This window comes from Rhineura floridana, chromosome 2 (assembly GCF_030035675.1).
Source record: "Rhineura floridana isolate rRhiFlo1 chromosome 2, rRhiFlo1.hap2, whole genome shotgun sequence".
NCBI lineage: Eukaryota > Metazoa > Chordata > Lepidosauria > Squamata > Rhineuridae > Rhineura > Rhineura floridana.
Window position 1 is genome coordinate 183900965 of NC_084481.1, and position 27305 is coordinate 183928269.

The window sequence follows — 27305 nt, forward strand, 5'->3', positions numbered from 1 at the left end:
ATACATAATTTGATTTAAAATTCAGCAAGAGAGAATGTTTAGTGAAATATATTTTCTCAGCCTTTATTTCTAATATCTCTGGAAAGGAAACTGAATTGATTTCATGACAGACAGACAGCTGCACTTAAGGCTGACTTTAACAATGTGTGTGCGTGCCTGTTTGTTTGGTGGGATTAAGGACTCATTAGGATTCTCACTAACCAGTGGACACTACACTGATTGATATTTGTCCCCTCTCTGTACTTCAGAATGCTTAATAACTTTTTGTCTGACATGAACCAACTACTGTTACTGATGAGTAAACTGATGTTGTGCTGAGTCAGCATATTCTGAGGACAGGGTCATGTCTGAGAGAAAGGATGCTTGTAAAGCTTATTAGCTTACACCCTGGGGGTGACACAGAGATCTCAGACTTTGCATGAAGGGGTTAATATCTAGCTGAGCAGGAAATCAGAAGAGGCACAGATAAGACAATAATTATCTGTATTATACTTTTGAATTGGGTGTGAGAAGTGAGACATACAGTCAGGGGTCCAACAGGATTTCCTGGGCCTAGTACACTGTATCTAGATTGAGGCCTCTACATTCCCCTCTCCACCCCACAATCTATTGGCAAGAACTGCTGCCTATGTACATACATTATTTATTTATTTATATTCAACATAATTTATATACCACTTTAATGTAAAGACTTGTAAGCAGTTTACAAAAAATTAAAATAAAAGTATAAAGAAAACTAATAAAATAGTTAAAACACATTTTAAAACATTAAAACAGCGATTAATTAAAAAATTAAAGAGATCAACATTATGTGTCTGGATAAGCCTGTCTAAACAAAACAGTTTTAACCAGGTGCCAAAAGGAATACAGCAAAGGCTCCTGCCTAATGTCAATAGGCAGGGAGTTCCAGTGAGTAGGTGCTGCCACATGAAAGGAACAATTTCTTACAGGTGCAGAACAAGTATTATGTGGCACCTTAAGAGTGCCTCTGCTGCAGATCAAAGTGCTCGAGTGGGGTAAGACAGTCTTGCAAATAAATTGGTCCTCAGCTGTTAAGGGCTTTATATACTGGTAGTAACACCTTGATCTTGGCCTAGTAACAAATTGGCAACCAGAGTAGATCTCTGAGCAGAGGTGTTATACTGTAAGTATACACTTAGAAGGTTTCATTCCCATCGCAATCTGGCTGCAGCATTCTGCACTAATTGCAGTTTCTGAGTCAAGTGCAAGGGAAGCATCCTTTGAGATGGAAGGGGGGAAGATTCCTCCTTAAAAATTGTACATTTTTTTCTTTTTATGCAGGATATATCACATTTCTGTTTTTTCTGACTTGATTTTTTAAAAATGCCATTCAAAAAATGCCATACATGATGCAGTCTTATCATGCGCTGCAAGTGATATATAGAAATTCCTTTTTACTGTGTCAGATAAATGGCGAACCAATCAACAGGGTTCTGACTAGGGAAATGCTGCCTTTCAGCAGAGCAATATGGATACTTAAATCCATTTAGCTGCATGAGATAATAGTGCATTAAGAGAATACCAGAAATGGCTGAATTATCCCATTGAGTGGTCACTTAGTTTATTAGGGCATACAACAGATTCAAAATTTGCTAGCTTAATTTGCAAAACTTGCTTTTTCTTTAAACTCTTTGGTGGCATTTTAGTTACTTCTCTGACTTTAGCAGAGCAATAATGCTCTCAGCAAGCCCCTGGCTGTTTTCTTTGCCAAGAAGCACACATGCATCAAGCGCATATTTTTGGGGCTATCTCGCCTGCATGGTTTTATAGGCTGATTGGACAGTTGCCTTGTTCTGCCAGTGGACAAAGAGAAGGACAAGGAGGAGCCTGGCGTTCCTAGATTAGTAGGAAGAATGACAACACCAGGAGGACACACTGCCTGATGATGCCAGTTCTCTTGGGAATGTGTGCGGGAGATCTTTGCTTTCCTTTTGCAGCCATAGGAGCCAGATTACGGCAGCTTTGGCCCCTTCTGGGAAATCACAGAGTGAATTAGGTGTAATGATTCAGTAATTTCTAAATGCAATAAGCAAATGTGAGCTGGGGGGTGGGTGGGACTGGCAAGCTCTGGCCTGGTTAGTAAGCATTGAGATGTTTTCATTATGTTTGTAAGAAATGTGACAATGGAAAAAACAGTACAGTTTCAGCCTTCTTGATGTGTGTGTGCATGTGAGTTGGCAGTGATTCACTGTGGCTTTGTTAGGAGTACTATAAGAAAGGAATTGTCTTAATTTTAATTGTATAACAGTGGAAGTATCTACAGTGTTGGGGAGGCACCATGCAGGCTCAAGAATGCAAGAGGAGGAGGACAGCAGTTAGTAAGGCCAATGAGAGTCAGAAGAAGCCCTTCCTGCTTCCAAATTAAACTTGCAACATTCTGTTTTGAACCCGGAAGAAGTATGTATATCATTCATTCATTCATTCATTCATGTATGTATATATCCCACTCTCCCAGCTGTTTATACAGAAACGTGTTCTAAAGGTGTATGCTACAGCTGCAGTGTTATTTTTCTTGTTGAAAAGCATACAGAGAGAGAGAGAGCGAGAGAGAGAGAGAGAGAGAGAGAGAGAGAGAGAGAGAGAGAGAGAGCGCACAGCTTGGAGAGTTAGCACAAGGCGTCAATTTTATATAGAACAGCCACTGGGCAAGCACTGCGTGTTGTACTTCCTGTGGCTGAACAGGGAGGGAGTAATTAGTTTGCCAATATGCTAATATTGGCAATAGTAAAATTCATGAGCTACTCAAAATCCAGCATTTAGAAGGTAATAATACTGAGAATATGCTAGAAACCATAATATATTACTCATTGAAATTGTACAGTTAAGTCTGGTTTCAAATAACTATCAAGGTTCCCTCAAACTACAAAATGGCATAATGCAATCTAGAACTATCAAACTCAGTGGGAATTTTGCCACCATTGTAATCAGTGGAACATAAATGGACATATTTGTCAAAACTGCACATGTAACACAATCCTAGCGATGTTTACTTGTAAGCCCCAAGTGTGCTCAATGGGATTTACTCTCTTGAAGTAGATGTACTTAGGATTGCAGTCATATAGTGCAATCCTATGCCTTTTTACAAAGAAGTAAATCCCACTGAATCCAGTGAGAGTTACACCTAATAGTCTGTTTAGGATTGCACCTTTAAAGTACAACAATATTTTTATATATTTTGTATTAGGAGGTGTTGCATGTCGCGCCTTTCCTCATTAGTAGTTTATGGGCAATACAATATGCAGTTGTTAGTTATCCGATTGTTACATGTGATGTGCCTGCTTTCCTTGTGGTTCACTTTCCTTTGCAGTGAAAGTGCATTTTTTTAGCATGATGCAGCCTCTTATACTATTTTTTAAAATCTAATTTCTTCCTCCATAAAGGGCATCCATTGCTGGAGTGGTTGCCTAAGGGTCAGTTATAACAGTGCCTGTGATGTGAATGGTGGCAAGCAACACAACACGTACACCCATGCTTTTGCAAGATTTTAAAAAGTGTTTATGATTATTACTATTTATTTATCTATGATGGCTATAAAGGTGGAGTGTTCACTTGTTCTATCACTCCAGCATAGGAGTGCTCAGACATGTAGTCTTTAATAAAAGTGATAAGCAAGGCGATTGGATGAAACAAGGCTATTGGCTCTCCTAGGAAAACCCTGATAGGCTGTTTCTGTTTGCCTTGATTTTATTTAGTGCTTTGAAGGTTGTGTGCTCCTCTTCTCCACTCCATTTATTATTATTTTTAAAGGATCAAACAGCAGTAAGGTTCACCACAGCAGGGCATTCCACTCTCAATCCCAGTCAGTGATGTGTGGCCTGAATATTGCACTACTCTCTTTGAATGGAGGCTGGGGAGGGGCCTGATAAAATTCCCCACCCTTTCCTTGGGCAGAGAAATTATGATCCATTTCACTGAATTTCCCCAAGGGGAAGATGAATTCTCCAAAGGTTTCTCGGAGGTGAGGATTACCTTTAACAGTGGCAGTAGCACAGTCCTCCCCACTTCCCCCTAAAGTTTTCTTCTTTTTTGCAGCCACCAGAGGATGTCAGCAGCTGCAACAACAACAGCAACTGTGTTGACAGACTTGCAACCATTTTCTATCCTCCAGGGGAAGGAAATGGCGACCAGTACAAAAAACAAATTGTGCAGAGTATTCAGAGAAAATTCAGCAAAGTGGGCTTTTCTGGAGAGTGGAGGGTGGAATTGAGAAAAAGAAAAAATATCAGAATTGCTTTCTAGAGAAATGTCTTCTGAGAAATTTTGGCTCTGCTCTAAACTAGAGTTACCAGGTCAGAAGCATCCCAAAGCCTGAGATTTCAGGGGCAGGCCCTCGTGATGTCACGGGGGCACGTCATAGTGATTACATGGGGATGGGCTGTAGTGATGTCACGGGGTGGGCCCTAGTGATGTCATTAAGCATAATACATTAAGCATCAACCGCAGTTACTTGGAGCATTCAAACAAAAACATTTCTCTGATTGGAAATTAAGATAAAAATCTTAGCTAAAAGATAGACCCTGGGTAGGGAACATTTAATCTAGCCTACTTGATACTGGCAAGAAAGATTTAAGAGCTCTCAGGCCAGGCCAGTCACCAGAAGGCCATTGTAGGAAGAAAGGAGCCTAGTGTTGTAGAGATGTTAGAGATGAGCACTCAGGAGCAAAGATGGATGCCCCTGAAGGCTGCAATTCTAAACTCATTTACTAAGCCCCATAGAACTCAATAGGACTTACTTCTGAGTAGATATAGTTTGGATTGTGCTGTTGGTAAAACTTGATTAGAGATACTTTGCAAAGATATCCATATTCATATCCAAGCAAGTTTGGCAACCCCCTGCCTGGAATGCCCTGCCAGTACCTTTCAACATGGCTACTTCAAACTTCTTTACAGATTTGACCCTTCACTTCCAAAAGAGGTCTGAGAAACGAATAAGAGTAAAAAAAGATTCTCTACCCTTTTCTGTCTGCCTTGTGGTCTGCAATAAACTCACTTTGACAGCCAACCCAATTCCTGTGAGTAATAGTTGACAGAGAGAAAACACACATGGTTTGATCTACCTTCACAGACAGCAGCTTGGGAACTACGATCGCAACCACACTTCCCAGTATGTGAATTCTCTTTCGCCACTATTGGGCAAGAAACAAACCGTCATGCAACCAACAAGGTGCATCATCAGTGGGTTTAAGGGGGTTGAACTGAATGCATGGAACCACTGTTGTTGCTTCTATGGATGTAAGGGAGTGAGGTCAGAGGTAAATGAAATGCAAAAAATAGAAAAATAAAAATAAAAGACAATTATTTCCTAAATGCAATACCATACCACCAACAACAAAACTGCTGTGAGTAAGGCAAAAAAAAAAATCAGCATCCCACAACCAGTCAGGATGCCTAATCAAACACCAAAACTAAAATAATCCTGGCAGCCAGGCAGCCAAGGTCACAGAAATCACCATGCAGCACAACCTGACCCAAGGGCTGCAGTTAGTGCAGAATGCTGTGGCACAATTGCTGACAAGAGTTAGACCCTATCAGCACATAATACCTCTACTCTGAAATCTGCACTGGTTGCCAATTTGCTACCAGACCAAGTTCAAAGTGTGCTTTCCATGCTACGGGTGCCACTTAGTACTTGTTCTGCTCTTGTAAGAAATCAGTCCTTTAGTGTGGCCGCTTTGGAACTCCCTGCCTATTGACATTAGGCAGACACCTTCATTATAATCCTTTCAGCACCTGCTAAATTAGGCAAGCCTACCCAGGCATGTAGAAGCTATTGTGTTTTTATCTGTTTTTAACTCATTGTTGGTTTTATTATTTTGAATGTTTTAAATACCTGTCTTTACTGTTTTTGTCAATAATTTTATTGTTTAAATTCTTCTGTAAACCACTTTGAGATTTTTTTACAATAAAGCGGTATATAAATGTTATAAATAAACAACATAAATAAATGTTGGAGTCACTGTGGCCCTTCAGTCTCTTTCCACTTTTAGGAACAAAGGAATCTGCCTTATACCCAGAGCTTGGAAAAGTTATTTTTTTGAACTACAACTCCCATCAGCCCAATCCAGTGGCCATGCTGGCTGGGGCTCATGGGAGTTGTAGTTCAAAAAAGTAACTTTTCCAAGCTCTGCTTATACCGACTCAGGCCATTTGATACCATCTAACTCAGTATTGATGACATGCACTAGCATTGGCTCTCCAGGATTCCAGGCAGTAATCTTTTCCAGAAATTGAGTTTTGGACCTTTGCATGCAAAGCATATGCCCTACCACTGAGCTACAGCCCTTCCCTGTTTAAAAAAGTATATTTTAAAATTATTCTTTTCAATTCACTAATGAATGCACATCATACCTAGGGCAGATCCACACCATTCATTTAAAGCACATTAAACACACATTTGAAACACATGAATCCCACCACAGAATCATGGAAACTGTAGTTTGTTAAGGGTGGTGGAAACAATAACTGTGAGGGGTAAACTACACTTTCCAGGATTCTTTATGGGAAGTCATGTGCTTTAAATGCGAGTTGGATGTGCTTTAAATGCATTGTGTGGATACGTTTATTTAATGTTAATTGTTTTAATTAACTTTTTAAAATGGAAATGAGCTATAAAGTTTACTGGGTGACCATGGGCTCCTCACCATCTCTCAGCCTAATCTGCCCCTCAGGATGAAAACAACAGAGAGGAACCATGACCACCAAAGGAAGAAGGGCAGGCTTAAAATGTAGAGGAAGCAATAATGTACAACCATAGTGTGAAATCAAATATTTATTGGGACATAGTATGAAGAAATATTTATATAAGTATGACTGTGAAAGATGTCTATTATTTACACAACCTGTAAAGATATTTGTAGTACAAACCTATGTTTGTTTACTCAGAAGCAAGTCCCAATGTATTCAGTGGGGCTTACTCAAACAGGGAAGCGTGCACAGAACTGCATCCTCAAGTGGTAAGGAACACTCACCCAACCCAAAATTCAGAACCATGCCACTTTAAGGAGTTTTGCAACAGTTTATACTTTTTATTTTTATTGGATTTTAAATGGTACCTCACAAGGGTGTCGGGAAGACTCCATATACACACACATACTGGAGATGTAAAAATACATAGACCCCATATAATAGTTTATTGTCAAAATGAGTTGGTCATTGCAGAACATTTTTTTAAAAAAAAACAGTATTAGTTTCCTACATAATAAAAGCAGTGATATCTATGTAAGCCTTGCCTAATTGCTTTAAAAATAGGATTGGAGAGGGAGAGAAAGATTTACAACACAAGCACAATCCATTGCTATGTTCACTCAAAAGTCCCATTAATTTACAGCACAATCCTAACCATGTCTACTCAAAAGTAAATCCTGTTGAATTCAGTGAGGTTTACTCCAGGTATGTGGGATTAGCATTGCACCTTTACTCCCAGAAAAGCAACGATTGGATGAAAACTTCATATTGGGAAGGTTTTCAAAACACTGCCATCTTCAGTGACTCCTAAACACAAGAGAAAAAAAGATTTTTGGTACTGCTGAAAGCTATATACGTACTCAATTTATGAGATTTTCAGATAAACAGGAGAAAACAGTTTTCTACTTTTGCAGTGCAGTCTAGGTTAGGGTTGCCAGGTTCATGGCCTGAGACTGATCTTGGTTACAGGATCAGTCTCAGGCCATGAATCTGGCAACCCTAGTCTAGGTACTGCCTGGAGGCCCAGAAATCCCTTGTCAATCACAACCCTGACTTCACTTATTGGCTACAAACCTGAAAGGGAGGGGTTAGCGCAGCCAGCTGAGATCATTTCATGGAAATTGGGGGGGGGGCTGACATTTTGGTGTGTTTCTCCAGTAGGGTTGCCAGGTTCATGGCCTGAGACTGATCCTGTATCTTTAGGAGAAGAGAGTCAGCCAAGTGTAGGTGTTCTTGCAGCTGTGTAATGGGAAAAACCACAAGGTGGAATTCTCCCTTCTACCTGCACAACTTTTAAAGGTACAGAAGATATCTTGGAGGCCGGGCCAGGAAAACAATAGGTATTCTGTATCTTTAAAAGTTGTGCAGGGGAAAGGTAGAATTTCACCTTGTGGTTTTTCCCATTACATAGTTGCAAGAACACCTGCACTTGACTGACTCTCTCTTCTCCTAAAGGTACAGGATCAGTCTCAGGCCATGAACCTGGCAACCCTGATCTCGGGAACCAGACCACCTAGAAACTTAATTTTTTTAAATGAAAGCTGGAGATTAAGCTGACTCACCTGGAGAGGACCCCCAAAATCCAGTCTCCAGGCAAAAACCAGACACCTGGCAACCCTAGCTGTAGTTGGGTATTTGTTTACTGCATTTATATCCCACCTGTCTTCCAAGGAGCTCAAAGTGGCATACGCAGTTCTCCCCCTCCTCATTTAATCCCTGCAACAATCCAGTCTAGGGTCGCCAGGTTCAATCACTGAGACTGATGCTGTATCTTTAGGAGACGAGACAGTCAGCCACGTGCATGTGTTCTTGCAACCCTGTAATAGGAAAAACCACAAGGTGGAATTCTCCTTCCCCCCTGCACAATTTTTAAAGATACAAAAGACCTCTTGGTTGCCAGGCCCAACCTCCAAGAGGTCTTTTGTATCTTTAAAAGTTGTGCAGGCAGAAGGGAGAATTCCGCTTGTGGTTTTTCCCATTACAGGGTTGCAAGAACACCTGCACGTGGCTGACTTTCTTTTCTCCTAAAGATACAGCATCAGTCTCAGGGATTGAACCTGGCAACCCTAATCCAGTCAGATAGGTTAGGCTGAGAGGCAGTAACTGGCCTAAGGTCACCCTTTGAGCTTCATGGCTGAGTGGGGATTTGAACCCTGGTGTCTAGGTCCTAGTCCAACACTCTTACCACTGTACCACACTTGATATAAATGAGTATGGGGCCATAGTACCAGGTTCAATACCCAACGTCTCAAGGTAGGGCTGGGAAGGTCCCTGCCTGAAATCCTGGAGTACTGCTGACAGTCAGTGTGGACAATACTGAGCTAGATAGAACAATGGTCTGACTCAGTATAATGCAGCTTCCTATGTTCTTCATCTAGATCAAGATGACTTACAAAAGTAATAAAAGTGGTTTTGGCCAGCAAAATGAACTGATCACTTATGGTCATTTGGTTCTTCGTTCTGTATCATATACAGAAAAGCTACTTAAACATCTGCTTTGTTTTAACACATAACAACTTAATTTGGAGCTTTTGGGTAACGTTGAATTTCCTTTCATTATACAAAATGTGGATTTTCATATGATGATAATATAGCATATGGTGATAATAGAGATTAGTACAAATGTCTTGGTCTGGTCTCATATTCACCTTACTTCCCTCCCCTTTGCTTGATTTACCAGATGATCCTATTTTTTCAGGTGGATTTTTTTTTTGTACTCAAGTTGCTTGCATTTGGAGAGCAGATCACCATTATGTTGGGATTTTCATCTAAAATTCCTAAAAGCATTACAACAATGCAACAAAATAGTTTTGAGAAGAATTGATTTGCCCTTCTGAATTATTTTTTGCTGTGAATTGTGTCTAGTAAGAAAACATTCAGAGTAAATGCACTTATTTAGGATCTACTGCCAATTTAAAGGCTACTGAATACCAGCATATTTCAGTTTGCTATTAATTAGAAAGATACAATTTTCAAATGAACCAAAGTGTTATATTTAAAGCCATTACTGCAATTGGCAGGATGGCTGAAGAGAGGAAGCTGCCTTGTATCAGAATAAAATATTGGTCTGTCTAATCCTGCATTGTCAACTCTGATTGGCAGTGGCTCTCCAGGCTTTAAAGGAGGGGCCTTTCCCATCACCTGCTGCCTGATGCTTTTAACTGGAGATGACACAGACTGAACCATGGGCTTCTGCATCCAAAGCATACGCATCTGGTTGCTCACTGTATAAAACAGGAAGCTGTCCTGGAAAGGCCTTTGGGCTGGCCCTACCATTAGATAGAATGAGACAGCTGCCTCAGGCAGCAGAGGATGGTGGGGGAGGCTGTGGTGACAAGGTGTTGGAAGGCAAGACTGTATTTGTCATGTAGCCTGCCCTGTACCTCCTAAACTAGCATGTTGCCCTCAAGTGCAGTGAAGGATATGTCCCATTGCCAGTGTTGAAGTAAGAATCAACTCCCAGTCCTGCTGACTTTGGTACATTAAATGTTGGGGGAGGAAGACGTCATCTTACCCTTTGCCTCAGGGAGCGAAAAGTCTTCATCTGGTCCTGTGGGGAATGGTTCCTCAAGAATCTTACAATAACTGCAATTATAGCATCATTATACTCTTGGGGTCTTTAATCTCTTGGCTTTTATTATCCCAAGCCACCCTGGTATGTTCTTGCTCTCCAGGTTATGCTTAAGTTTTAATTAAAAACTTGGCTTTCATTAACTCCACACCTCCCTTGCAAATTTATATTTCTTAAGGCAATGAAGATGTGCTTCACAATACATAAACAATGGATGGAAATTGGAGGGTGGGGTGCTAATGAGAACTTTTAGTGGATAGGGGCATAGCTTTATTGTCCTCCATAGATTCTTACCCCACCAAACAATGTGAAGCAAAAGATATAATGCAAATCTGCTTAATTTGCAAGGTTCATACAGATTGTGAGTATTCTTGGAGTGGGATTTGAATTATGTTTCTGCAGAATTTTAATTGTTTTTCGGTTTAGAGCACCCAACAGACTGCTTTTCATGCTCATGTAGGTGAGGTGGGCAGGACACTTACAATCCAAGCTCTTGTTCTTAAAACAATTGCCTTCTCTTTTGTTTGCACAGCAGAAAGAATTATGGTCTAGAGCTCCCGACATTAGCCATGGAAGTAGCACTTTCCCCTATCAGACATCAGGAACTGGATTCTGAAGCTACTGATGCATCCCCCATGGTCATCAACATGACTCCCACCACTGAGCAAGATGGTGGAGAAGAGGCCATGAAAGATCATGATTCCGGGCAGCAATATGAAAAGCCCCCCCCTCTTCACACAGGAGCTGACTGGAAAATCGTTCTCCACTTGCCTGAAATTGAGACATGGCTTCGGATGACATCCGAACGGGTCAGGGATCTGACTTACTCAGTGCAGCAGGACTCAGACAGCAAACATGTGGATGTGCATTTGGTGCAGCTGAAAGTAAGCTGATGTGTTTCTATCTACCTATTGCGTTTCATCTTTAGAAGGAGAGGGCCCCACTGTGGGTCACTGGTAGGGGTGGAGGAGAAATTTGATTCACACTTAAAGGTGAATTTACCTATTTCACACTTTCCAAAATGAAACGCGAACATGCAGTTATCCTTCAAAACTTGCAATTCTCCAAATATTGCAGAGCGGTTCTCTAGCCAAGTAATGTGTGCAAAAATGCATATACTAGGGTAAAGTGTGTATAGAAATTGATTTTATTAGAGAAACTAACATAGAAAAATGCATTATATTAGGGAAAATATAAACAGGGGAAATATACTTATACAAATGTGTATATTAGTGAAAATTGCATACAAAATGTGTATATTAGAAGAAATGCTCGGTAAAATGCTAATCATGAAGATTTTTTAAAAAAAATGCAGACTGATGTTGAAATGTGGAAAATTGTGTTTAAGACTGAAAAATGAGAAACTGAGAGAAACTAAAATTGACAACATTTGCCCATCCCTAGTCACTAGTGGTCTCTGGAAGAGTTCAATGAGCATCCAAAAATTCAGCCTCCAAAGGGTCAAGCTTTTGCAAGCACATGAGTCAAACACTCACAAAAACGCAAGCACTTAAAGCACCCATTGCCCCCATCCCCTGTCTGAGTGACTTTTCTTGAGTGGCATGGAATGATGGGCCTCCAGAAACCTCCCCTTCTCCTGTCACCTTTCCCTCCCAAAGGTAAGTAACTGAGCCCTTGAAGCAGTGGAAGCAGCTACAGGGGCCTGCATATTTGAGGTGAGCAGGGTCCTGATTGCCTTGATTGCAGCATATTGCAAGGAGAGCCTTGCTTGTCTCACATCTGCATGCAAACATTTGAAAAGGCGATGCTTTTCAGGACACCTGATTCCAGTGCTCACAACATCCCTGGTCTCTGGAGAACCCATCCTTTGTTTTTAGCAACAAGAATATTCCACAATACTAAATAACTCAAATACAGGAATACCCCGCTTTACGGACCTTCACTTAACGTACACTCACTTTTACGGGCATACTCCATACTCCACCATGCCCCTGTTTACATACGCTTGTTTCACACTTACGGACACTTAACAGTGCGTGGGGGTGGAAATAGACGCGATCGCGCCACCGCAAATCAGCTGGGAGGCACAATCGCGATCAGCTGAGAGGTGCGGCAGCACAGCAGCAGAGGCTTTAGCGCGGGGCTTTGAGGCTCCGCATGAAGGAGAGGTAAAAAAAAGTTTTAAAAGATAGTGCTTCACTTTAAGGACATTTTCGGTTTACGTACTCGCTCTGGTCCCATTGAGTACGTTAATGCGAGGTATTCCTGTATACCATGGGTTCAGTATGTTACTTGTCATTGGCTGCAAAACTTTGGACTGGTTCAGTCTGGTTCATCCATATCACCTTACTTTTAAAAGAGCTCTTTTGGCTTCCTGTTTGCTTCTGGGCCCAATTCAAGTAGCTGCTTCTTCCATTTAAAGCCTTAAATCGGGGGTGAGCTACCTTTTTTTCTGTCGAGGGCCATATTCTCTTGGAGTAATTTGTCAGGGACCATATGCCAGCAATGTGTGGGAAAGATAAAAATGAGATGGGCCCTCCCTCCCTCCCTCCCTCCCTCTCTCTCTCTCTCTCTCTCTCTCTCTCTCTCTCTCTCTCTCTCTCTCTCTCTCTCTGAGTTCCACTTCCTCTCTGTCCAGCAGGATGCTGGCAGAAACAGATCACTTTTGCCAGCAACCTGCACTGATTGCTCGCAGAGGGCTTTTGCAGTTAGGCTGAGGGCCAGATGTTTCCCACCCCATCCCCTAGGTGGCTGGAGACCCAAAGATCTCAAGGAGTGCCTGCTCCCACATCAACCTGCCTGTTTCTCCAGGTGCTTTCTTTATCAGATATCCTATTTAACCTCAAATGAGAGATTATACAGAATGCTTTCCACAAAACAAGTTGTGCCTAGGACCAGCACTGCTATCATTTGGGCTCTCAGATATTGTAATAGATTTTACTGATTCAACTGTGCAAGTTTTAGGCTGTAAATCTATATGCACCTACCTGGGAATAAGCCCCACTGAACTCAATGGGACTTACTTCTGAGTAGACATGTACAGGGACTTTGCTCTTAGCCTGCTTTCAAGTTTTGTCTGCAGTTTGTGGTTTTTCTATTTGTTTTATGCTGCATGCTGCTATAAAATCCAATATGAGGAATGGTGATCTAAAATGTTTTAAATAGATAAATAAAACATCAGAACATAATGGCAGATGCCCCAGAGCTGAAATGATTAATGTTTCATGAAAGTGGTGCTCTTAGGCATAAACAGAAGAACAAAGCACCTAATAAGACAGTATTTGCATGGGGGAACACATTCTGCCTTGGGAAAATGTAGACTGAAAGGTGAAGAAAATTTTTAATGCATAAATTACATTGCTGGTCTCCATTTGGACTTTTGCTGGTCAGCCACCCCAAAGAGAAATGTGCAAGACTAAAGGATGGCATCATTGGCACCTGATGTAAACCCCACTATGTCATCATCCTTTGGTTTGCAAAAATAAAAAAGCTTGGGCTCCCTATAGAATATAACCAGCCTGCTACTTTTCTGTTTTCCCTCGTCTTCGTTCAGTACTGAAGCTGCTTGTGTTTATTGTGAAATAGTCCTACTTTATTTTATGAATATCTTTTATGAATGCTACCTAGTGTGTCACAGTTATAGCACTCGTTGCTTTTCTGTAAACCAAAGATTAACAGAATGATTTCTCAAGCCTACAGCCGAGTCATGGAGGCACACAACATTTCTGATCCTAAGCAGCACAAGCCTTGCCAGCACCTGGATGGAAGATTGCTTGGGGATGCTATTTACGTCACTCTAAGTTCTAAGTTCTATGGAGGGCTAGAAGTATAACGGTCAAATCAAACAGTGCCTTTACAGGGAAGTACTACATGTTTGCTGTTCTAAGGATGAGAGCTTTGCAGTGGATTACTTGTTGATCACACGCAAGGATTAGTTTCACAAAAAGCCAAGAAAAGAATGACATTTCTGTTAAAAACCTGACAGTTTTTTCTTTAAAAAAGCCATCAAGTGATGACCATACAGAAATCATAAGAACTTGAAAATAATATAAAATCCTCATTGTTTTAATTAAGAGACCTTTGAGGCTAAGAGCACACCGCAATAGGGCCCATGAGTATTCTTGGGCTCATATAGTCATGCTGATATGCGCAATCATTAACCTCTGATTTTGAGAGCTGAAGGATGTGTAGACTGGTCTGAAGTGTTGCCAAAGTGGCTTGTAAGCATTTTACAACTATAAAACCACTTACGAAAAATATAAACAAACATAATTTAAAAAAAAAACAATAAAACAATTCCATCAAAACAACATCCACAGTTAAAATGTGGAATGAAACAAGCCCTTTTAAAAATACAGGACTCGTATTATCAGGAATCTCAATGTCTGGAAGGTTGGGCACTGGCTGAGTTTCCCTGGCACTGAGAGGGGGCCCTCCTGCTGGGACTGAGCAGGTGTAGCTCTTGCTCTGCGGTCTGTGCTAGCGTTAGGTTGCAAAGTGTGCGCCCTGCGATCCGTTGCTGATGCAGATTGCAGAGCGGCAGCCACTATCCCAGGCACCTCCCTACCACTGGCGTGAGCTGCTCGTGCAGCTTCCTGCAGCGCCATGGCACCGCATCAGCACATATATGCTTGTCATCACCTGAAATGGCAGTGGGGGTGTCAACACGCATCCTCTCTATCTTTGGTGATGGCAGGCATGCGAGTGCAGTGTGCTAATCTGTGATGCAGTCAGGCCACCGCCAAGGGCCCACTGCAGGCTGGTGCCAGTCCTGATAACAACTCCCTTCAGACCTCTTTCTACATTAGTGATGCCAGCTCAAGTTTCCACACCTGGTGCTGTTATCGACAACTTGTGTTAGGTGGGGCCACAGCACAAAGATAGGTGGAGCCACCCTTTCCCCCCCCCAACACTTCCTTTTCTCTCATTTTCTCCTCCTTGCCACAAGGTCACCTGAAGCTAAACAAGAGCCACATATAGCTCCAGCACTGCTGGTTGCCCACTCCTCTGATAGATTCTTGAACAGCAGGGAAGGGATCACAATTTGAATGGTCTCCATGGGTCTCATTGCAAGTGAAAATGTGCTGAGAATGGTGTGGTCTGAGCTAGAAAATGTCTTCCTCCTGGGCTAATTTTGTATTTGCAGGGAGCAAAGCGGTAGTCTGAACTGGTACAGTCCAAGCTACCATTTTAGGGTGCTACCATCTCACACTGCTGCATGTATAGTCCAGACCTTAGCAGTAGAAGCACATGTAGTGGGGCGGGTGGAGCCACCCTCCTAGCACCAGTATGGTGCTGCTTTCCTGGACTGGGTCAGGGTAGGGTGGTGACGAGGTCAGGGACATGCAGGTGTACCAGCAGGACAAATACAGCACCTCTGCTGGTGGACCTGCACGGCCCCGACTATGCTGCTGCCCTGTCTTCCTCTGCTTCAGCCTTGTCCAAGTAAGCAGCAGGCATGCTGGTCTCAGGAGGGCAGCTCTGCATCCTTGCCCCACCCATATGTGAAATTTCCACACCGTAGTTTGCAGCTGATGCTCCTTCAGTATTGCCCTTCTTGTGGATACTCTCAAGTCCTCCATGTAACTTGTGTTCACCTCCTGCTGGAATTGGCACCTCTGCTTGTACATATATTTATTTGATTTATTTAATTAAGGGTGTTTATGTTCTCTGAACAAGAATAGCCAACTGCTCATATTATAGAAACACTTTCTAATCCATCTTCCTCAATCTTTTACTGATTGATAGTTGGACAACTGAAAGTACTTACAGCATCAATATACTCTTGGAGTCTTTAATATTGTCTGCCCAAGACAAAGGATAAAATGGTGCCCTGTCCATATTCTATGTACAGATGCCAACTGGATAGGCAGTTGAGTCTTACTTCAATACAGTACTTGTGATGGGATGGCATCTTCCACCACACCTGGGGCAGCCAACCAGAGGGCCAGGAGCAGCTGTGTGTCATAGATGAGAATGATGGGAAGAGCAAGGGAAGGCTGCAGTTGTCCCCAGCATTTGCCACTTGAAGTGGTTGCTTCACTTTGCCTAATGGTAGGTCTGGCCCTGTTCAGCTGCTTGGCACAATAAATGAACGAGTGCAGCCATAAAGAAGCTTAGAAAACTGACTTGACTACGCTATACACTTTGTTACAGGAATAGATAATGGATGTGGTAATTGAGGATAATTATAGAAATGGTTTTCCTGGCCTCAGAACAAGTACTTCTATGTGAGGAAATGTTTCACACAGAAAACAGCCTGAGGGCAGATGGCTGGTATTCACTGTATGCACCTTACAAATGTGCAAAGGAAGTCTGCCACTTCTGTTTTACCAGCGTTCCATGATATGCATGAGTTTCTTTTGAGAATCTAAGAGAAAAACATATATGTAAACCTCAGCTTACATGTGGCTCTGCTTTCTGACCAATAGTGAAGTATGGTTTTTCCATTTGTTTACATAATTAAATAGAACATTTTCTACCTCCCCATTCAGACTAGTTTATTTAATAAATAAATCATGCTTTTTCCATGAACAATGAATAAAACATCAACGAAAAGAAGTTGTGCTACGGACCTACATACAAAGGGCTTTTAAATGTGCAGAGTGGGAAACGGATATAAAAAGCCAATATAAGCAGCATAATCAGCAGAGTAATGCAAGTGTAAATAGAGGACCATTTTCCAGCTCAACTTCTTTTCTTAAAAAAAAAGAGGTAGTGAGAGGTTGCCTAGTGTCCAGTTATACCAGCTGCTTTTTAATTATGTAACAATACTTGGGGTCCACTGGGGATTTATTCTCATTCCAATTGAAGAGTATAAACTACAGATTTGCAGATTTGAGCAGGCTTGTTGATTTTAATGGAATGATTTGACTTTGTTTAGGATAGTGGTAGGGATGAGAGAGAGATTTGATTCAGTTCACATTTAAAGCCGAATCTATCAAATTTGCACTTTTTGAAACAATATGAGAACTGAAACACCGATATCCTTCAAAGTATTCTCATTTGTCTGAATTTTGCAATGCAGTTCTCCAACCAAACAGTATTTCCAGAAATGCATATATTAGGGGAAAGTGTGCATAAAAATGAATATATGACTGAAAATAACATACAGAAATGCATTGTATTAGGAAAAATTGCTTGCAAAAATGTGTACATCAGTCAAAACTGCATATAAAAAAATGTTTATTAGGAGAAATGCACAAGAATTTCCACGAAGAAAAAATAGCAAATTGCTGCAGAAATGCAGAGAACTGGATTTCAGATCGAAAAAAACGAGAAACTGAGAGAACCAAAATTAACAGATCTTTCTGTCCCTATCTGTTGGATGTTAGTGGATACAACTAGCCAGATCAGGGCTGGCCCCAGGCATGCCCTTGAGGACCAGCCTGCCCTGGGCCCTGGCACTCCCCTTCTGCGATTCGCAGCAGGATTGGTACCGCAGATCGCACAGCGGGAGATCCCAAGCCGTCCCCCATTCCCCCCCTCTACTTACGTTTCTCTGTGCTGTTTTTCTGGCTGTGTGCACTGCATGCACAGGTTTGCCATCAATCAAGATGGTGGCCGTGGTTTCCCTAAGGGGCTGAAGCCTCTGCCGCCATCTTGATTGATGGCACACACACAGCCCCTTAGGGAAACCTCGGCTGCCATCTTGATTGATGGCAAACCTGCGCGTGCAGTGCACACAGCAGCAAAAAACAGCAGAGAGAAAGGTAGGTGAAGCGGGGGAATGGCGGGCGGCTCTGAAGCTCCTGCCTTGCTATCCACGGCAGCAATCCTGCTGTGGATTACAGAAGGGGAGCACAGGGGCTCCCAGGGGCCCCTGTAGCCCCAGGGCCCTCAGCCATTGCCCCACCTGGTCACCTTTTAGAACCAGCCCTGACCCAGATGTTACTACCCTAATTCCTATTGGCAAAGTTATTACCCACAGTATATGTACCTACACATACCTGTATGTGTGCAGGCTCTGTTCACACAGACACGGTCAATGTCTGGAGGTCCAGGTCAGGTACAGTAGGCATGATCCTGCTTTCCTGTCATACATTCTTTGTGCCCAGTTGGAAGACCATGAGAAAAAGGTTTCTGACATTGTCCTTTCCCTCTCTCAGAATACTAAAACTTGAAAACATCCCATGAAGCAGAATGTTGGAAGATTCAGGACAGACAAAAGATAGTACTTCTTCACACACAGCACATAGTTAAAATATGGAATTTGCTCCCACAAGATGCAGTGACGGTCACCAACTTGGCTTCAAAAGAGAATTAGACAAATTCTTGGAGGATAAGGGTATGTTCTATCTCCAGTGTTGAAGGCAATATGCCACTGAACCCCAGTTGCTTGGCATCATAACTGGAAAGAATGCAGTTGCACTTGAGTTGTGCTTGTGGGCTTCCCATAGGCATCTTGTTGGCCACTAGTTGTGAGAACAGGATGCTGGATTTGATGGGCCTTTGGCCTGATCCAGCAGAACTTTTCTTAAGTTCTTATTTTTTATTTTATTTATTTAACAAAAATTTATATACTCCTTGATTGTAGAAAACCTCTATTTACAAAAATCATGAATACCTGTTTAGGGAATGGGGTTACCGAATGCCAGTAGCCCTCCCTATCCAGACAGGATCAGTGCTACCATGAAGCTGAAGATGTATTTACCGACAGCATGTGCAGATATGCTGTATGAGATGATCTATTGATTGGATTCTAGGTAAGCCTGGCCCTAGGATAAATAGTACCAATAGTGCATTTGGTGCCCCTCTCCCATAGTCAGCTTTGCAGGGCCACCCAGAGGATATATGGGGCCTGGTACAGGTGTGGTGCTGGGGGCCCTGCTGCTGCTCACTATGAAGACCCATGCATTTGTGTACAAACCTGGGGACTACATGTGAAAATTATTGCATGAATGGACTACATGTGAGAATTCTCCCCTGTAGCTCTTCCTGCTTGATCCCAATTGCAATTGGGATCAAGCAGAATTATAGATGTGCTTCATTTTTTCTTACAAGGAGATAAGGGAATAGGGATTGGATTGTACTATTTCTGAGTACCTCCTCCAAATTCCAAACCCTTTCTGGAAGAAATTTTTTCTGCTTCCTGGGGCTCAGTTTCACAGGTCTCCTAATAGTGGTCTGCTGCTGGCCTTCTCCACTACTCATATAGGAAGGATTCCTCCCTTAAGGCCCATCCTCACACCACTCCTACGCCTTTCCCTGCAATAACTGCCACAGAAAATTATTCTCCAGTGGCGCCTTGCCTGGAAATCTTACATCATGTTCACTCACTCACTCACTCCTTGAACTCTTTCCCCAGTGGGCTTGGGGTTCTTTTTGTGACAAGAACAGGCTGCCTGCTGTGCCACCGAATCCCTCCAAGTCTTCCCTGTTCCTACTCTCCTTACAACAAACTCTGTAACTGGGGCTACAAAAGATTTTGTGATTGGTTTAGAGGTCTCCCTTACATTTGGGCTAAGGGCCTAGCTAATAAACAGGTTCCTCCCTTCCAGCCTCTGAAGGATACATTTTACAGCTAGCATAAGCCTCACATTATCATCTATTCTGTTTCATACACAACTGTGTAAATTATTTACTTCATCATGGCCTGGGAGATGTCCCATTATGTCAGAATTACATGTTGAGATTCAGTGCCATCTTACACTTATTTATGTATGTATGTATGTATGTATGTATTTATATCCCGCCCTTCCTCACATTAGGAGCCCAGGGTGGCAATTTCTTTTTTTATATAAAAACTAATAAGCATTTTTTAAAAAATATAAAAACTTTAAACAAAATATCAAGAGTTCTAATGAGCAATGTGGCAGAGGTCAAGGCAGGGGTCAGTGATGTGGACAGGAACTGATGCAGGGGGTCCCATGTATTGTGGGGGCCTGAGGCAAATTGCTCCAGTTGCCTCCCCTCCTGAGCAGCCCTGCAGCTTTGCAGTTTTACAAGTTATATGGCTTGTGCTGGATTGCAAAACATAGCAATGTAACAGACCCTGATACTCCCAGGCTTTCCCCCAGCAATGGCTATGAAAAGCTTACCTCTTATTTGCTGCTCTGCTTTCAGTGCACTCCTGCTCCAGTTCTAGTATTCCAGTGAAGTCTCTGTCATGTGTTGTGGGTGGCTCTCAAAGGATGACTTTCATGTAGTTGTAGGCCTTCTTATGTTCAGGACACACATAAAATGGCTCCTGTTGCAGGCTCTCTTTCCTGAGCTTCAACTCTCCCTCCTCAGCTATCACAGGTTTTACTTTTAATATTTTTGTTTTGCAGCAGTTCCTATGTTTTGGTAAGGATTTTATATTTTAGAATATCCATTATTTTTACATTTATAAATAATAAAGGAAAGAATAAATAAAAAGTGTTTCCATCTGATGTCTTACAGCTTTATTAACATATAGTATGTGCTAAGAGCTCAATAACATTGCCTCAATGTAAAGCTGTGTTCCACTGATTTTTGCCTGGCACAAATAACATCAAAGTGGAAATTGAAAAAGAAAATACTTTAAAGCTAATTGAAGAAAGATCATTTTTGTAGTTAGTACCCAAACAACCTGCAGAACCTTTTAAAAAAAGGTTACAGACACTTGCTTTTTGCCCCCCTAGCTCACTGCAACAGTACATTTAAAAAACCACACTCCGGAGCTCAGCTCGGCAGCCCCTTCAGCCCAGCTCACTGCCCCCATCCCCTTGGTGCCCTGGGCGGCCACTGAGCTCATCTACCCCTAAGGCTAGCCCTGATTCTAGGTGTAAAACAAACAGAACCTCATCCCATTAGTTGTAAACACTGAGTGTATGGTCTTGATTTTTTTCATAGCTAAAGTTTAGAATATTATAATACAACATATAATACATTTTTAAAATATACAAGCGATGCATATATAGATATAACTATAAATGTGGCAAAACTAAAGGCTTGTTCACCCTGACATCACTTTGACCCACAGGTGTGACCTCATGGAGCTCCAGCCCCACACAGTTAGCAGTTGCAACCTTGCAGCTAGAGCAATATTTGAATCAGCAGGAATGAGATGAGGAAATAACCTCCTGTATTAACCATTATGCACAGAGCTGGAATCCAGACAAACATACAAACTACCATGGTGTTTGGAGGGACTAATGGGAAGATTTATGCTAGGCAAATGTTATCATTTATTTATTTCAAAAATTAAAAACTGGGAGGCTGAGAATTTATTTCATGTTATTCCTGTTTTATTTTATTGAAATAATGGCTGATAGAGACCATAATGCAGGAACCTGCTTTAAGTGCACCCTTTTTTGTGTGATCACACTGGGGCCTTGCATTGCTTTGGAAGCTGTTCTGGAAAACCTTCCTCAAAGAATTTTGGAGTGACATGTGAAGCTGTATTAGGTGGGGGTAAGGTCAGGGAAAGCAATTTGAGAAGCCTTGCAGCTTTGATGTCTAGACTGGGTTTGCTGTTTCTGAAAGAGAGATAGTGGTAGCCAACATGATGCCCTCCAAATGTTTAGGACTACAGCTCCTGTCTGCCCCAGCCAGCATAGCCATTGGTCAGGAATGATGTGAGTTATAGTGTACAACATCTGGAGGGCACCACATTACCTATCTGGCAGAGATACCAACACACACACACACAGGTGTGTGCATGCATGTACCTGTTTACAATATCAAAGACTTGGCCTTTTCCCGTATAAGTCATTATATTTCTGTTTAATAGCTGAACTATTATATATACCCTGAGAATCCCTCTGTGAACTTTAAGAACTAAAAGAGGATAAGCATCCCTGCAGGGAGCTTTGCCAATAATTTGGCCAATTATATATTTCTTTTAAAAGAAAACAAAAGTGATTTTAATTTTTAGTACTTATCTTTTGAGAGCTCCCTTGCGTGCCATGTTGTATTCTAATAATTCTGTTGTATATTACCAGTGATGTGTAATTACCATCTTAAAAAAGAACGGTTACAGGTGGCATGGTTACTAATGAGCCATTTTGACTGCAGTCAACTTAGATCAGGCAAAGCAAAGGAGAAATCCTAGAAATATAGGAGTCCTCACTGATCACTAGGACTACTGTGTTCACCTGAAAACATCTCCGTATCCTTTCATTTTCATACTTTGGCTGGACTTGAACAGATCCTCAAATATGAAGGATCTACCTCAGCGCTGCCCCCCCCCGAATGAAGCTCCTATTAACATAATCTCCTTCAGATTTAAATCTACAATGTAATGTTGATGAGCTTTAATTGAAAATATGTTTGTGTTGATTATATCTTGTGCCAGCAAATCCTTCTGACCATGTAAGTGCATGTCTGCATATAAAGAGATTGAAGTATATGCTGGATAGCTAACCAATTAGGCAATCAAGGCTGCAATCCTATGCTCACTTACCTTGCATTAAACTTCTGGGAGGACATGTATAAAATAGATAACTAAGGTTTAAATAGTGAGGGATAGGATCAGTGTATCTTCACAGTGCTTATTACATGTTGTGCACGGGGAAAGGGAACATCTAAATGGAGTCCAGCTTTCTGCTCTCACCTAACAGATAGGAAGCCTCTTGGAGCAGATATCTAATTTGGGGGATTGGGGAGGGTAAGACTGCAGATGCATGGTCTCTGTGCTGAATGTGAGGATTTGTTTTAGCACCCTGTTAAACCCTGCAGAATTCCCTACAAAATGCCTGTTGTGGAAGGTTGTTAATTGTCATGAGGTGCTTTGATCTAGAAAGCCAGATGCATAATTTTATAGTTTGACAAACTGAGAGACTTGCCTAGAGTTGCCGAACAGGTATGTGATAGAGTAGGAGGTAGAATACAGAGTTCTTCCATTTGAAGTGTTTCATGCACAAAGCAGAAGTCTTAGTATCACCTCTGGAAGGCAAGTCTGAAATCTGATTGGCTTAGCTGGCAACTCTGTTCCAGACTGAAGGAATGTCCAAGACATAATCTATCGACTGGGCAACATGAAACGGAGTCCTGCCAAGTGGGGGTGATATTGCATTTTTAATCACTATATACAGTAACTGAATCTGAATGCATTGGGCAGGTGGGGGATGGGGTTGCAGTGAAATGTGGGGGCAGGTTCAAGCTTTTTTCACACATTGCCATTGCACCTCCTCTTCAAGCAGATAGCATCCTGTGTAGGAATCTAGATGCTTGCAAACTGTAGTAGTTAAGAACATGACCCTGGCACTCTCTGGTTTGAATCTCACCTCAGTTCATGGATTCACTGGGTGGAAAATGCAGGAAACTGTACCTTTTTTGGAGGGCTCGAGGTTAATAGCTTCAGGGAGGCCCTGCTTGGCAGAGAAACAGCATGGGGAAAGGGACAGAACCCTGCCCCCATGTGCTGCAGTGGCCCCCCTCACAGCTGCTACTACTTTAAAAAAAAACTGGAAAGATGATCACATTGTCTAGTTCCAGCCAAAGTAGGATTTATAGGACATCTCCTATCTAAGTACTGACCAGACCCACTCAGATTCAGCAAGTTTGGTGTATCATGTGCCTTTGCACCTTCTGATCTTAAATACAATCGGTCTACAGTCACCTCCCAAGTTGTCAGTCAGAAGTTGTATATCTATGTCATATTGATTCTGCTGGGTGAGAAGAAGAAGAGAAGCTGGACTGCTGCAGATATAGTTTCCCTACAGAGAGTGCTGTCAGACTGCTTTTGTGTGATGTCTTGTGTCAAGCAAATGCAGACTAGCAGGAAAGGCAATATCATTGTGTCAGGCTGATTCACTATTTGCTTTTCAGAATTCATGCTAGGACAGCTGATGCATCTCGATTTAGGACAGCTGTATGATCTAAAACATTTTTGTTTCCCATCAGCATAGCTACATATTTTGTGACTGATTCAGTACCACAGTTCTCAATGAATTTGTATCTTGGTTTGAAGGGCTACAGAAAATGTGTACAATTTGCATGCAGGCTGCATGAACGTGATGAGCTACATCAGCATCTGTGAAAATGTTGTAGTGTTGTGGGACTCTGCCCCCTTCCCTAGAAAGGTGATGTATACAAGTGGTAGCAGAAATGATAAGTGGAAGTTTTTTCTGTACTCCGATGGTGAAGTCAGTGGTTTAAGCCTAAACTCAAGTGGCTTAAATACAGATAACTTGCTTATAGCGTACATGTTTTGCATGCAGAGCAGGAGTGGGGAACCTCCAGCCCATGGGCTGAATTAGGCCCACCAGACCATTTTGAGCTAACCACACCCATCTTTCCCTGGCCTGTCATAATGTACGACATCAGGCAGTGGCAGCTGGGGGCTTCATGTCAATGGGGCAGTGGAATCTGCTCCAGGTTTTAGTCTGAACTTTCAAGGAGCTGCTTCAGTTCTTTGGATAGCTCCTTGAAAGTTGGGACCAAAACTTGGAGCAGATTCCACTGCCCCACTTACATGCAGCCGCCAACTGCCACTGTCAAGTATGGGAAAGTTCAAGCTTTGGCTTGAAATTTTAAGCTGAGGCTGAAGGAAGATGAATTAGGAGTATCCTCTGAAGGATAACTGAAAAGGTGGCTGTAGTCTGATCGTGTTTAAGGCCAGAGAGTGTGAAGGCATGTGATATACCAACCTAGATGAAGCTCAGTGGGTCTGGTCTGTGAATTTAAGTAGGAGTTGCAAAGGAAGATTTGGAAGCACACTCTCAAGCGTGCTCCCAATTATTGCTTTGCAGGTAAAATACAGCCCTTCTTGAATGCGCTACCTTTTCATGTCATTCGAGTCTTGTCAATAAAGTCAGTGAACAATTTTCCTTTGCAGCTCCAGCTGCAGCTTTCAAACCCATATGTCAAAGTGGCCGGTGGTGGGTTGCCAACTACGGGGTCCATCCCTCTAGCCATTCTCCCACAGTTAGAGAGGCCCACAGTTAGAGGCAGTATGCATCTGAATACTCATTGCTGGAAACTGCAGCAGGGGAGGATGCTGTTGTGCTCAGGTTCCATGGGCATCTGGTTGGCCACTGTGAAAACAGGATGCTGGACTAGATGGGCCAATGGCCTGATCCAGCAGATTCACTTTATATTCAATCCTCAGCATCTCCAAATGAAAGGATGAGGAACTATATGATGTGAAAGACTCCTGCCTGAGACCCTGGAGAGTCTCTGCCAGTCAAAGCGTGTATGTCCGTCTGAGCTAGATGGACATATGGTCTGACTTTGTCTGAGGCAGCTTCATGTGTTCCTAAATGTTGTTTTAAAGTTTGTGGTTCCCTGAGAAGCTTATCAAATAAGCTTAAGAAACAAAGAGATCCCTGTGATTCCCATCCTAGCAAGTACTGATGCTTTTAGCCCCCTATCCAGAGCTATTGTTAGTGACGTGATTATACTCCCACCTTGAAAATACATTTTTTTCCAGTAGCATATGTTTGTAAACTCAGATTAATAAATATTTCATTTATGTTGTAATTAGGAAATGCATTTTTAAGGGAACTGTGAAGCTGTGATGTGCCAACACTCCCTCCCGCTTGCATTGTTATTTTTGCTGACTTTTTCCAGTTTCCAGTTCCTCTATGCAGCTTAGCACTATAACCAACATTTTTGTCTTCTTTAATTAAAGGCTTGCTATTTATCCTAGGAGTGGTTAATGTTGCCCTAGTTAACATGAGTAGGTGTTCAAAGTCACAGTACGCTCATGAATACCCAAAAATGCATGAGATATATTCTCTCCCACAAACTAATCTAGATACCTCAATGGCTTGCAAATCTTAGCTAGCAGCTGAGCTTTTAAGATGAAGGCAGGGATAAATAAGGAAAGTATTCGTGGGCAGATCATCCTTTTTGAGGATGTAGACACTTGTGTGTGAGAGATTACAAACAATGTACTGATGTGTACCATACAGGAAACAAAGTTCTTAATGTCACCTATACTGGGATTCTTTTTCTTTCCTCTGCTTTCCTAGAATGTGTGGAGAATAATGCCCTTTTTAGCCGCTTTTACTGCATCATTTTTTTGGACTGTTTTCCAAAAGTTCGAGCTTCTTTTTTTAATGCACTCAGTTTACACGTTCTGATTTTCACTCTGCATAATTTCAAATTATGCACATAAGGAAACTCCTTGGGCCTGGGAAATGTCATTTTATGTTATGTTATTTTTTTGCTTATGAAACTATAAAGCAGGGATGGGGTACCTGTGGACCTCTATAACTGTAGAATCGGAACTATAACTCCTTGACCGTTGGCTTTACAGGGTAGTGCTGGTGGAAGCTGGAACAACATCTGAGGACCACAGATCCACCATTTCTGCTACAAAGGACCATGTTTCACTGCACGGTAGAATAATAATAATCATGACAATGCTTCCAGCTGTCATTAGTTCAGGAGCAAAGTCTTCCTGAAAGATTCTAAGGGGTGTGTGTTCTTATATTGCCTGCTTCCCAAACCCAGTGACCTCAATATGTTGTTGCACTACAACTCCCATAATCTGTGACTACAAATTGTAAAAGTAATAAAATAAAATAAAAATGAGCACCTGTATTCAAGTATAATGGCATCCGGCTGACCCCTGCCTAAAGATTTTTTAAAAATAAGGATGCCGTGGTCTTTCCTGCTGCTCTCATCATCATCCACTGCTCTGAGTGGTCACTGGGGAGGGGGGCAAGTTGCGGAGCCCTAGCTTTACTACTGTCTCCTTCATGAGATTGTCATGGCAAATAAAGACTTTGCACACTTGAAATGGAAGGTCTTTGGCTTTTGAGAGGATACTTTCAGCCCTTTCTGCTTTTCTTTGTTTCTGCTCTCTTGTTTTCTTCCCTGTTCAAATAAAGTTCGGCTTGTTTGTGTGTGGCATGTGTGTTTAATTACACTTCTCTGTTTTTTCATCCCATTTTTCAGTTCCTTCCCAAAGGGTGCCACTTTGGTTTTGTGATATCATGGAGAAAATGCCCTGATGCTCTAGGGAGCTACTGCACGTTCTACAGTTGTGTAGAAATGGTTGTCATAAGGAGCTCTTTAAAGCATGCCTTTGATGTCTGCACACCCCGACTCTTGATACTTCCTCATGTCAGTTCTCACCTGCCTACGCTTCTCATCCACATTTGACCTTTACTAGTGTACATTACCTTGGATGCCAGTGACTTTCTCTTCATCT

The 27305-nt window shown here is 42.0% G+C and overlaps 1 protein-coding gene across 1 annotated transcript; it reads left to right on the forward strand.

Annotated features, from left to right (window-relative positions):
- Positions 1-3953: 3953 nt before the first annotated feature.
- On the forward strand, positions 3954-27256 carry LOC133378020 (A-kinase anchor protein 6-like). The gene is made up of 3 exons (XM_061612806.1): positions 3954-3979; positions 10809-11160; positions 27050-27256. The coding sequence occupies exons 1-3, from the start codon at positions 3954-3956 to the stop codon at positions 27254-27256; spliced, it is 585 nt and encodes a 194-aa protein (XP_061468790.1).
- The last annotated feature ends 49 nt before the right edge of the window (positions 27257-27305 follow it).

Coding starts and splice junctions, on each gene's coding strand:
- LOC133378020 (XM_061612806.1), top strand. CDS start 3,954: ATGAATTCTCCAAAGGTTTCTCGGAG. Junction 3,980..10,808: donor TCTCCAAAGGTTTCTCGGAG/GTGAGGATTACC, acceptor TTGTTTGCACAG/CAGAAAGAATTATGGTCTAG. Junction 11,161..27,049: donor TGCATTTGGTGCAGCTGAAA/GTAAGCTGATGT, acceptor CCCATTTTTCAG/TTCCTTCCCAAAGGGTGCCA.